Below are 13,260 nucleotides of genomic sequence, written 5' to 3' on the forward strand. Positions count from 1 at the left end.
GAGCCTGAGGTTGCAACGCGGCTCTGAGAAGAGCCTGAGGTTGCAACGCTGCTCTGAGAAGAGGCTGAGGTTACAACGCGGCTCTGAGAAGAGCCTGAGGTTACAACGCGGCTCTGAAAAGAGCCTGAGGTTACAACGCGGCTCTGAAAAGAGCCTGAGGTTACAACGCGGCTCTGAAAAGAGACTGAGGTTACAACGCGGCTCTGAAAAGAGACTGAGGCTACAAGGCGGCTCTGAAAAGAGCCTGAGGTTACAACGCGGCTCTGAAAAGAGCCGGAGGTTACAACGCGGCTCTGACAAGAGCCTGAGGTTACAACGCGGCTCTGACAAGAGCCTGAGGTTACAACGCGGCTCTGACAAGAGCCTGAGGTTACAACGCGGCTCTGAAAAGAGCCTGAGGTTACAACGCGGCTCTGAGAAGAACCTGAGGTTACAACGCGGCTCTGAGAAGAGCCTGAGGTTACAACGCGGCTCTGAGAAGAGCCTGAGGTTACAACGCGGCTCTGAAAACAGCCTGAGGTTACAACGCGGCTCTGAAAAGAGCCTGAGGCTACAACGCGGTTCTGAGAAGAGCCTGAGGTTACAACGCGGCTCTGAGAAGAGCCTGAGGTTACAACGCGGCTCTGAGAAGAGCCTGAGGTTACAACGCGGCTCTGAGAAGAGCCTGAGGTTACAACGCGGCTCTGAAAACAGCCTGAGGTTACAACGCGGCTCTGAAAAGAGCCTGAGGCTACAACGCGGTTCTGAGAAGAGCCTGAGGTTACAACGCGGCTCTGAGAAGAGCCTGAGGTTACAACGCGGCTCTGAGAAGAGCCTGAGGTTACAACGCGGCTCTGAAAAGAGCCTGAGGTTACAACGCGGCTCTGAGAAGAGCCTGAGGTTACAACGCAGCTCTGAAAAGAGCCTGAGGTTACAACGCGGCTCTAAAAAGTGCCTGAGGCTACAACGCAGCTCTGAAAAGAGCCTGAGGCTACAACGCGGCTCTGAAAAGAGTCTGAGGTTACAACGCGCCTCTGAAAAGAGCCTGAGGTTACAACCCGGCTCTGAAAAGAGCCTGAGGCTACAACGCGGCTCTGAAAAGAGCCTGAGGTTACAACGCGGCTCTGAAAAGAGCTTGTGGAACTAAGTACCGACCTAAATATCTTAAAATATTATATCTCAGTCTATAACACGATTCTAATTACGTTTTACTTTAGCGATGGTATTTTAATCAAAAACAATATAATGAATAAAATTGTTCTGATACGTTGCGTTTCATAAAAATCTCGGATGGGTTTAGACGTTTCGCATTATGAAATATAATTCAAATCAACAATAAATATATTTGTAACAACAAAAAAATTATCATAAACAATAACAAAAAAGAAAATCAATCTTAATAACAACAATACTACATAATACGCAGCAACGTGAAAGTCAAATTTACGAATATATTTTTCGATGTAAACATTGTTTTTAAATGAGAGAATTTAATCCATTGCTTCCTCATCGCGTCTCCGGTGCTGAAATACAAATTTACAGTGGGGTTTCGAGAAATTCCTTTTCTAAAAGTTACATTTGAATAAACAAAAAAATAAGACACTGAATTTTTAGAACTCACTTCTGATATTTTTCGTTCTCTTCCCGTAGTCTCTCTATTTCGGCTTTAGCGGACGATATGTGCTTCGAATAGAATTCCTTTTCGGCTGTCAGCTCTTCTTGTAATTGTCTGGAATGTTGAGAGTAAAATAGAATATGTCTACTTTGTTTATTGTTACTGGTGGTAGGACCGCTTGTGAGTCCGCGCGGGTAGGTTTCACCACCCTTCCTATTTCTGTCGTCAAGCAGTAATGCGCTTCGGTTTGAAGGGTGGGGCAGCCGTTATAACTTGAGACTTAAGAACTTATATCTCAAGATAGGTGGCGCATTTACGTTGTAAATATCTATAGGCTCCAGTAACCACTTAACAGGTGGGCTGTGAACGCACTGTTGGTCAATGTGGCGGTTCTACGTGGATATCCGGTCACCGTCCTCTCCGAACCCGTCACTTGCGACGAAAGGCTCGACGAGTAAATTAACCCTCAGACACAGCCCACTGAGTTTCTTACCGGATCTTCTCAGTGGGTCGCGTTTCCTATGCAGTGTAGATTCTGCGAAGCACTGCTCTTGCTAGGGCCAGTGTTAGCAACACTCCGGTTTGAGCCCCGTGAGCTTATCTACACGTCAAGGAGAAGCTGAAATAGCCTCTCAAGGCTATCAGCATTGGTAGGAAAAAAAAGGTGCATATATCGGGTAGGTACCACTGCCCTTCCTATTTCTGTCGTCAAGCAGTAATGCGCTTCGGTTTGAAGGGTGGGGCAGCCGTTATAACTATACTTGAGACTTAAGAACTTATATCTCAAGATAGGTGGCGCATTTACGTTGTAAATATCTATAGGCTCCAGTAACCACTTAACAGGTGGGCTGTGAACGCACTGTTGGTCAATGTGGCGGTTCTACGTGGATATCCGGTCACCGTCCTCTCCGAACCCGTCACTTGCGACGAAAGGCTCGACGAGTAAATTAACCCTCAGACACAGCCCACTGAGTTTCTTACCGGATCTTCTCAGTGGGTCGCGTTTCCTATGCAGTGTAGATTCTGCGAAGCACTGCTCTTGCTAGGGCCAGTGTTAGCAACACTCCGGTTTGAGCCCCGTGAGCTTATCTACACGTCAAGGAGAAGCTGAAATAGCCTCTCAAGGCTATCAGCATTGGTAGGAAAAAAAAGGTGCATATATCGGGTAGGTACCACTGCCCTGCCTATTTCTGTACTGGTGGTAGGACGTCTTGTGAGTCGGCATGGGTAGGTACCACCACCCTGCCTATTTCTGTCGCGAAGCAGTAAAGCGTTTCGGTTTGAAGGATAGGGCAAACGCTGTAAAAACTGAGATCTTAGACCTCATGTCTCGTGGTGGGCACTGCATTTCCGATGTAGATTCCTATGGACTAAAAGACTACAATAATACGTACCTATTTATGCCCTTCTGCGCTTCATAGGCCGACGCCAGTTCACCGTCTTCGTTAATGATGTCCACGTCAGACCCGTAATTGGATGAGGCGAGCGACTTCAGATTCACCGTCTATTCGAATAAAGTTCTTTATGGAAACAAAATCGAATTTTTAAAGTATAATTTAATTATTAAAAACACTTTTACGATTTTTGTTGTTTAAATAATTTTACAAGTTATACGACGTTAGATTAAAACCGTAAAAATGCTTTTAATTAATACGAAACGCGAATTAAATTATTCGAAACGTATCTAGAATTAATTAAAAAGACGAAAATGTACCATGCAACGACAGCGGCGGAAAGCATGTAAAAATAAAAATTGAAAATTAAAAGTCGATAAGATTAAACCCTTTTTTACAATAGCCGGGCAACACGCCCGTAAGCTTTATTGTGGGACGAAACAATGCTACAATGAAGAATAAAAATGAAATCTATACATATAAAAGTCGATGTGTGTATGTTCCCTATAGACTCCGAAACGGCTGAACAGATTTCGGTGAAGTCTTCATGGAATCGTCACGATTAGCTTGGCGAACGATTCTGTGTACTCTGGTAGCGATCAGATCAAAGTCAAATCGAAGATCGGCCAACACAGCTCGCCGAGTTTGACTAGTTTAAATATATATACAGCATTCAAGCTATGCTGGCAAAATCCGGTCACCGTTCTCGTCGAAGCCATCGCATGCGACAAAAGGTTAGTCGTGAAAATCAACCCTCACACAACCCACTGAAGTTTCTCGCCGGACCTTCTTAGTAGATCGCGTTTCCGAATCGTTAGTAGGGCTACCCCTAGTAGTGTTAACAAAGTCGCCAGGTTGAGCTCCAAGAGCTCGCCTACACGTCCGGTGAAGCTAGGATAACCCCTCGAGGTTACTAGCCTAAGTAGGCAAAAATGCCAAAATCACATATCGACGATACATTTATAGCATCAGAATTATTGCCGATAAAGTAGATAAATATACAGGGTGCGTCTGAATCAAATGAAAACGCAAAGAGGGCGGTTGTTGTGATGTTTAAGACTATTCACTATTTATTTCAGCATTGTCAAACCAATGTTTGCCATGTGTATTTTGGAGATTGCGACTAAATGGTTTAACTATTATGACCTGTTTACTAATCAAATTATCATATCAAAATGTAGGTACTTATACTTTTTGCATTGTATTTTGCCTATTGGTTAAATAACGACGATTTACTAGTTGGTTTCGGAAAACCATGCTCTTTGCATAGCACACAATGCAACAAGATGTAAGTGAATTGTCGCGCGAAGTCAACGACCTCGTGTGAACTCATACATAAACAATAATAATTACCATATTTCCCGGGACTTTCTTTCCTTCCTTATTGCAGGCTTTAACTTAATACAATTTTCCACCATATTGGTGTTTAATTTTTGAGTCCTTGGACAGCATCAATGCATCCAACATAATAAGATCGAAGTTTCAATTATATAATAGCAGCCCCACCTTTCAAACCGAAACGCATATTTGGCGGTAAAATCAACAAGATAGTGGTATCTACCGTCACTGGCTTCCAATCTACCCTACCAACACTCTTTTGTTAATTTGGGAGTAACATCAGCGGGGACAGAGATCCCTCTGTAGAATCACCATGCTTCATATGACGTGCACGAAGCAAACGCATGGTACTTATGGCTATGATTTCAATGACATCAATTAGATTATTAATAAGCATTCAATATAAAATTGTTCTTAAAAGTTCATGCAAAAATAAATGTTACCTATGCAAAATAATAATGCAAAATAAATTTTCATATCAAAAGCCGGCGAGTATGATGAGTGTTACATTTTAAATTTTACAATTACTTACGACGGTTTTAAGAGCTTGGAACCAGGGCTTCTGTGTTAAAAAAAAAACAAATCCAATTTAGTCCCTATGTACTAATGTACTATGTACCCTATGTAAAAATACATCACATAATCAGCTATCAAAAACTTCGAACCGAAAATCGATACGAAGACGATTCGTAGAGCATCCGTAATGTCGTCAATCGTAAAAAAAAACTATTTAAGTTCTTTCGATTCTGTATTTCTTACACCTTTTTAAACAGGCATTGACGTATTATTTCGTTTTTTTTTTATCATCAATAAAACGTTCCTACCTCCGCATCATTTCATACAGAACAAACAAATAATATCTTGGGATCTAGCAGTTGCCAGCTGCGAAACTTCAAGATACTATTAGTTCGTCGTAAAAGTCTAGAAATAAGTTTAGAGAAAAACACGACCGTAATATCTGCTCGGTTTTCAGATGTCGAATGAGACCTTAAAAAGAAACCGTTCGGAATGACCACGAAAACTGTAACTGCATTGGAAACGTCAGAAATAATATACTAATTTAAAAAAAAAAAACGTAAAACTAAATCGTAAAAGTACTTTTAATAGTATCCGAGATTCGCTAAGACCGATTAAAATTTTTTTTACAGTTTTTATCGATTACATTTATTCCTTCTAAATAAAAACTGGCAGAATTATCCAAAAAAAAGTATTATACCTTTGACTTTCTGCTGTAATGAAACTGACTTCTATGCATTGGAGCATCGATGAATAGTGTCTTCGATATTTTAATACCAGTGATGGGCATTCTTCACGAATTCACACAACATTTCACTGTGTTCACAATTATGATTTTTGATATTGAATAAAAAAACTGCCTTCAATTCAATTATATCACAGAATAATTACATTCAGAACGCAACAATAACAATTAAAGATTTTTTCAATAATAATAATAATAATAGCAGAAGTCAACAATTAAATAAATCCTAGTTTTCTAATCACGAAATGATACAATCACTTTTATTACACTATCAAATTGGAGACTCGCTAATTGATAAACCCACTTGTTTCTTATGGTGACCTTAAAACATTTAAGAACAAATATATATATATAGTTTCCGAGTAACTGTAAGAATTGTTTCAGTGTAAATATTAGCCCAGAACTAATTTTATAAATCTATGTTTACATGTCAGTTGAGAATGTTCTTAGACGCGATATCAATAGAGTTTTTGTTGGCCGGTTTGCTTCTTATTTTCTGGATTATAAAGGGAGTATTGAGAGCCGGATTTTTTTTATTGCTTTAGTAGGCAGACGAGAATAAGGCCCGTCTGATGGTGAGTTATTACTGCCGGTTATAGACGTCAGCTATGCCAGAGTAAGAGCCAATTAGCTGCCTACCACTATTGCGAATAGGCCTCGAAAATCTTGAGACGGTAACAATGAATGACGAATGCGTTTGGTTACATTCTAAAGTTGCACGCAATGGAACACGAATAAAGCGGAAAAGATTCGCTGTACATTGCCGATTAACGAAACACTATTATTGTTTTCCATTTGTGCTATAGCTTATTGTCGATACATCTTAGAGAACGGGTAATTTAGATGGGAAGACGAGAGATAATGTAGGAAACATTTTTTTAATGTGAGGATCACCACAGTTGTAACTATACTTGAGGCCGTAGAACTAACATTTCAAGGTGGGTGGCGCAATAGCGCTGTAAATGTCTATGGACTCCAGTAACCATTTAACAACAGGTGGCCTGTGAGCTCGTCAACCGATCTAAGCAATAAAAATAAATAAATAAAAGTTGAGGCGTCATCCGAATGTTAGTTCATTTCCCCGGCGGTTCCCAAACTATTTTAGTACAAAGAATAAATTAAATATTCGAAAATTTATTCAAAACAATATTCTAATCAAAAATTACAAATATACGAAAATAATTTAATATAAAACATCTTCAACGTACAAACCGAATATTCTCAAACTTTTTTTTTTGCATACACGTTATCGTCTCGTCCAAAATTTATCTTAAAATGATAAGATACAACCGTATTTGGTTTTAACAGATAACCTATATTTTCACAGAGCGTTTATTAGTACTTCCTGGATTTTATTATTGTTACACGCATTAAAAGTATGCAGTGTGATTTATTATCGCGACCTACCACCATTATTATTCTGTTGAACGAAAAACGTCAAACTAAGCGTTCAAACTATATAGAGTAAGATCCCAGGGCCAGCAGACGTCACGTATTTTCTGACGAACGAAATATGGCCGATTGCGTAGTGTTAGTATGTACTAAGAACGCATGCCTACCTACTAGCTTTTTTAGACGACCAATTTTCAGGCATCAGCTTTTCAAAGTACATAAATTCATTACGAACTTCACGTAAATTCTGAAAGCTGATTTTTACGTTTATTTTAAGCAATATCCTTAAAAATAAGTCGCCAACACTCCCAGACACTTTCCGTCGGCCGAATTGCTTTGCAGACGCTTTAAAGCTCCCAAAATAATTACCTAAATTCACGTAAATTCTGATGCTTCATTTTTATATATATCCACCGGACAACTATTTTAGAACCTCTTACAAAAAGACAGACCGATCTAAGGGGCCAATCATCCCCTAAATTCAATTTAATACCTCTGTAGGTAAGAGCGCGAGGGCATTATCCACGCGCATGTAATCGTAATGATTTTATGTAACTTGATCGATTACCTGATACCTGAAAATTGGCCGTCTCAGCAGGCTAGCAGGTAGGCATGCGTTCTTAGTACATACTAACACTACGCAATCGACCACATTTCGTTCGTCAGAAAATACGTCATGTCTGGTGGCCCTGGGATCTTGGACTAATACGCATTCACGAATGGCTGGAATTGCAGTAGGAAAGATCGTAAGGAAAGATCGTCAGTAGGAAAATCGATATATCCGATCTACTCGAAGCTTTGCAGTTATTGTTGGAGTTGCAGAGGTTTCTGAACTATCATGGTAAAAAAAAATGAGGCGAGGGTAGATTCAAAAATAAACGCTATTTTTAATTCAACGATAATTCCACGGTCACTAGTTAAATTTTAATTTTTATTCGCCTTTGTAATCAGACGGGTCGTACGGCCCACCTGATGGTCAGTTTTTTTTTTCCTACTTATTCTAGTAATCTCGAGGGGTTATTCTAGATTCACCAAACTAATAGGTGAGCTCACAGGGCTCAAACCGGGAGTGTTGCTAACACTGGCCCTAGCAAGAGCAGTGCTTCGCAGAATTTACCACCGGATCGGAAACGTGACCCCCTGAGAAGATCCGGCGAGAAACTCAGTGGGCTGTGTCTGTGGGTCAATTTACTCGTCGAGCCCTTCGTCGCAAGCGACGGGTTCGACGAGGACGATGACCGGTGCTTGCGGTACCTAAAAGCACCGTTAATGGATCGTGAGGATCAGTAATGACGTTAAATGGTCAGTGGTTACCGTCGCCTATGGACTTCAGCAATACCAGGGGCACAACTAAGCGGCTTCATAGGCAATATATAGGCCGTACTCTTTCCAAGTCTCGTTTGAAGAACATGTCATGACGCTCGGGAAACCCGTGGAGGGGGTTATCCCAGGACGGAATGGTATGTTGAACGCAGCAGTTCTAGGTATTATGGAAGAACTTTGCATCGGTACGGCGACGCGATGTTAGCAAGAAGATGGTGGAATAATCTTTTCGTAAAAATGAAACGCGATCTTCAACGGCGACTTGTTTCAATAATAAGTTATTGTTATTAATAAGTGCGTACGCATTGTGTATTACTTAGTGGATGGAAGACGATCCAGCCGGTCCAGAGGTCGGTCGCAAAATTATAATTTGCGTAATTACTGGTGGTAGGACCTTTTGAGTTCGCACGGGTAGGTACCACCGCCCTGCTATTTCTGCCGTGAAGCAGTAATGCGTTTCGGTTTGAAGGGCGGGGCAGCCGTTGTAACTATACTTGAGACCTTAGAACTTATGTCTCAAGGTTGGTGGCGCATTTACGTTGTAGATGTCTATGGACTCCAGTAACTACTTAACAGCAGGTGGGCTGTTAACTCGTCCACCCATCTAAGCAATAAAGAATGTAGCCCTCGATATGATTAATCAAAATAGCTACAATCCTCAGTCACGAGGAAATCGGAAACACAAAAAGCACACCCTGTATAGTCACGTCGCGTATACAGCGTGTTCTCAAAGGCATTTAAATAAAATCAAAACTTACTTGATTCGTCAGTACGCTCTTCAGCTGGACGCATTCGTCGCGGCGCCGGTCCAGCTCCTTCTGTATGACGCCCAGCTGATCTGGAAACGAAACGGAAATCAACAGAATCGAACCTGTAACCGAGTGTATTTTAATCATTAATTCGGAGTAGCCGTGACATTTTGAGTAACAAGTCTGCGGAGTCAGACCGTTTTAAGGACATGCGTACTTAGCGCGGGCCCATGGACAACTCCACGACGAACGAATTACATCAATGTCATCAAATAAAATCAAACTTTATTAGCTAAAACACGGTTTAAAAAGTTGTTGATAGTTATTTTATAGAACAGCGTGTTTCTACCAGGTCGGCGTGCAAATATTATTCAAAGGACAATGCCCAAAAGTGGGCCAACTTTATGTCTAAACTATTTGTACTTGAAAAACTATGCCTTATTTTTTTGAAACGTTATTTCTTTGTCTATCAAATTAAGTTAAAACCATCATGACCCGACAACTTTTTTTAGGGGCCCAAACGCCCTAAGAAAATGGGCATTGGCCATTATGTACATTAAATGCAGTCAGTAAATATATTAATTAATTAAAATATCAAACAACAAAATAAATTAATTGAATAAGAATTAGTTATTTAGGTCATAAAACGAAAACAAAGAACAGAATGAAGCGAATTTAAAATTAACATAATGATTTATCATCATCAATCGTGTGATCAAATCAAACCCGTATGTTTTTATTTTTTATTTACGTAATTATTATTGATAAGTAGGGCTTAAAAACTTCTTTTTATTAGGTCTAATAGTCCCACATTGGAGGAAGCTGGTGCAAAAACTGGACCAAGGTGGTCACGACCCTCAGTAATGAGGAAACGACAAAGAAGAAGAATAATAGTCCCACCATTATAAGGAGTATAAGGACGACCTGTTCGGATCCTCTGTGTGCTCCGCGGGGAGTGCTGTGAGGGATTGTTGGGGGTGTACCAAGCTAGCGGAGAATACCCAGTCGTGGACGACGACTTTGCTGCATTGCTGATGTCCGCGAGCACCAGTGACTACTACCATCAGCTCGGTCATATGCGCTTGCTGACAATAATAATAAACGTTACTCGTTACTCTGGCGGTAGGACCTCTTGCAGTAATGTGTTTCGGTTTGAAGGGTGTGGCAGCCGTTGTAACTATACTTGAGACCTTAGAACTTATATCTCAAGGTGGGTGGCGCATTTACGTTGTAGATGAACCTACCGATAACCTCCTTGGAGACGAGGGTGCTGTCTCCGGCAGCGCGGAGCCTGTCCAGATGCTCCTTCAGCTTTTTATTCTCAATCTCCAGCTCTTCCAGCTTGAACCTGTCGACGTTAGGATTGGAAGGCGGGGAGGAGAGGCGATCTGTGAGAAAAATACATCTTTCTAAAAAAAATTCACTTGTGCCTTTTTTATTTATTGCCTTTTTAGGAAGACGAGCACACGGCCCACCTGATGGTAAGTGGTCAACGTCGCCCATGGACGTCAGCAATGCCAGGGGCAGAGCCAAGCCGCTGCCTACCGTTAAGTCCTCTCCACAAGCCTCGTTTGAAGAAGGACATGTCATAGCGCTCGGGAAACACCGTGGAGGGGAGCTCATTCCATAGCCGGATGGTACGTGGCAAAAAATATCTTTGAAAACGCCAGATTCAGACACCTTCAGGACCTTGCAGGGAGAGGTTCGCCAAATCGGCCGGGCGTAGCTTCGTCTCGTGTGACGTCATCCGTGGCCAAGCAAACGAACAAGCCACAGATTGTACATTAAGACCCACCGCTCGACCACAAATGACATCACGCGTTTTGCATTCAGCTTAGCGAGAAGAACTGGTTAAGGATTTTAGTAGTAGTATTCATCTAGTGATTTTTAATATACTAGCTGCTACCCGCGGTGGTCAAAGAAAGTAATCAGTGTAATTTGTAAAAATGTAGCCTATGTCATTCTCCTGATCGAATACTATTATAGCTTTACAAATCATCATATCAATCCGTCGCATCGTTTCGATGTGAAAGAAGGACAAACAGACAGTACTTCACATTTAGGACACTAAAATTAACATTTGACAATAATCTAAGTTTTTCTTTTTTTTTTTTTTTTGTCTATCTATGCTGATAGCCTTGAGAGGGTATATCAGCTTTACCCTAGCATGTAGGTGAGCTCACGGGGCTCAAAATGGAAGTGTTGCTAACACTGGCCCTATCAACCGCCGGGCTTCGCAGAATCTACCACGGGATCGGAAACGCGACCCACTGAGAAGATTTGGCGAGAAATTCAGTGGGCTGTGACTGTGGGTTAATTCGCTCGTCGAGCCCTTCGACGCAAGTGACGGGTTCGACGAGGACGGTGACCGGTGCTTGAGGTACCTAAAAGCACCGTTGATGGATCGGAAGGGTCCGAAATGACGTGTTTAGGGCGACGTCGACAAATCTAAGAATGCACTAGAAGTGTCAGCGGGTCGACGGCCAGCAGTGAGCTTTTTACTGGTGGTAGGACCTCTGAGTCCGCACGGGTAGGTACCACCACCGCGCCTATTTCCTAGACTTTACCTAGACCTTAAAACTTATATCTTAAGGTGGGTGGCCCATTTACGCTGTAGATGTCTATGGGCTCCAGTAACCACTTAACATCAGGTGGGCTGTGAGCTCCTCCATCCATCAAAGCAATAAAAAAAAAAGCGGGTACTTACTGAGCAGCCTCTCCTCCAGGTCGGCGGCGCGCTTGGTGGTCCGGGACAGCTCGCTCTGCAGCGCCGAGATCCTGTTCTGCATGCGCAGCACCAGCCCCGCGTCCGCCACCTGGGACAACATCACCATGGGGGCAACGGAAACAAACCCTCAAATATATATTTCAACCCAGCGACTTTTTGGCGGGAACGCGAAGAGTGATGTGATTTGTTTTATTTTGTCTATTTGGTGTTTCTTCAGGTTTAAATGTGTAATAACGGTGGTTTGTTAACTGTTTAATATCTGTGAATGTGCACAAATGTGGGAAAATGAAACAAAGCCGCTGGACGTAACTTCTCGGGATCCTCCAAAAAGTCCACTGAAAAAATCTCAGTAAACGACAACCATTTTACTGAGATTATATTTCATCCCATATTATCTCATCTCATTTCATATAATTTCATCCTAATTGATTAATGTCTCAAATTAATCATTTTCATTTCATTTCACTCCATATCCTTTTTCATAAAAATAAGAATGTAAATTAAATTAAGAAATGACTTAAAGGTATAAGTTACCAGGTCATAAAACTCTTTTAAAAAAAAAAGACCCAGTAAAGACTAATTACCCTACATATTATATAAACACATTTCTTTGAACTATTCCCTATGACGAGCGGTCTTATGTCGCGTCCAGACAACCAGATGCTTCTCCTATATCATTCCCTCACTGCTGAGGATCGCGACCACATGTGGCGTTCTTCCACTGTTCGATCATGGCACGGACCACACGGTACAGACTACCGCCAAGTGCTTCCTTTACCAGATCTGACCATCTGACTGGTGTTCTGCCCACGGCGCGCTTACCCTCTAAGCGACCCGGTATTATGAGCTTCTCTAATTCATGTTTGCGAGACCGCATGACGTTTTAGCGGTAGGCAGCGGCTCGGCTCTGCCCCTGGCATTGCTGAAGTCCATGGGCGACGGTAACCACTCACCATCCGGTGGGCCGTGTGCTCGTTTGCCTACAGGAGCAAAAAAAAAGACCGTGTCCGAATAAGCTCATGACACGTTCCCAGCAGATGGAAGAGACAACCAGATATGGAAAGTGAACATATAACTATTTATTTATTGCTTTTGTAGACAGTGTCGGTCGAGGCGGGCTTTACGTGGTGTATCCTTTTTTATTGTCATTGTAGACAGACGAGTTCCCGTGATGGTGAATGGTTAGGATCGCTCATAGATGTCAGCGACCCCAGATACACCACCAAGTCGTTGCCCCCACTGTCCTCTCCGCTAATTTTGTGCGGAGGACTCTACTCCGGAGGGGGTCCAGTTGAAGGGCCACCCCGACAACTCCTCGCAGTACTTCCCGCGAACAGAGGTTTCTTTTTATTTAGTGCTTAGATGGATGGACGAGCTCACAGCCCACCTGGTGTTAAATGGTTACTGGAGCCCATAGACATCTACAACGTAAATGCGCCACCCACCATGAGATATAAGTTCTAAGGTCTCAAGTATAGTTA

At 42.1% G+C, this 13,260-nt stretch overlaps 1 protein-coding gene across 2 annotated transcripts in view; it reads right to left on the minus strand.

The window, feature by feature from the left end:
- Positions 1-13,260, minus strand: part of didum (dilute class unconventional myosin) — a 65,827-nt gene that overhangs the window by 15,170 nt on the left and 37,397 nt on the right. Inside the window, exons 26-31 of one of the 2 annotated variants that reach the window (XM_089733806.1) lie at positions 11,759-11,867; positions 10,296-10,439; positions 9,061-9,140; positions 4,859-4,888; positions 2,989-3,098; positions 1,601-1,708 (exon numbers count right to left, since the gene is read on the minus strand). In XM_089733806.1, the coding sequence (XP_089589932.1) occupies positions 1,601-1,708; positions 2,989-3,098; positions 4,859-4,888; positions 9,061-9,140; positions 10,296-10,439; positions 11,759-11,867 (581 nt within the window). The remainder of the gene's footprint in view (positions 1-1,600; positions 1,709-2,988; positions 3,099-4,858; positions 4,889-9,060; positions 9,141-10,295; positions 10,440-11,758; positions 11,868-13,260) is intronic. The other variant, XM_089733811.1, reaches the window with a different exon arrangement.

Source organism: Bombyx mandarina, chromosome 02, assembly GCF_030267445.1.
Source record: "Bombyx mandarina strain Sakado chromosome 02, ASM3026744v2".
Classification (NCBI taxonomy): Eukaryota; Metazoa; Arthropoda; class Insecta; order Lepidoptera; family Bombycidae; genus Bombyx; species Bombyx mandarina.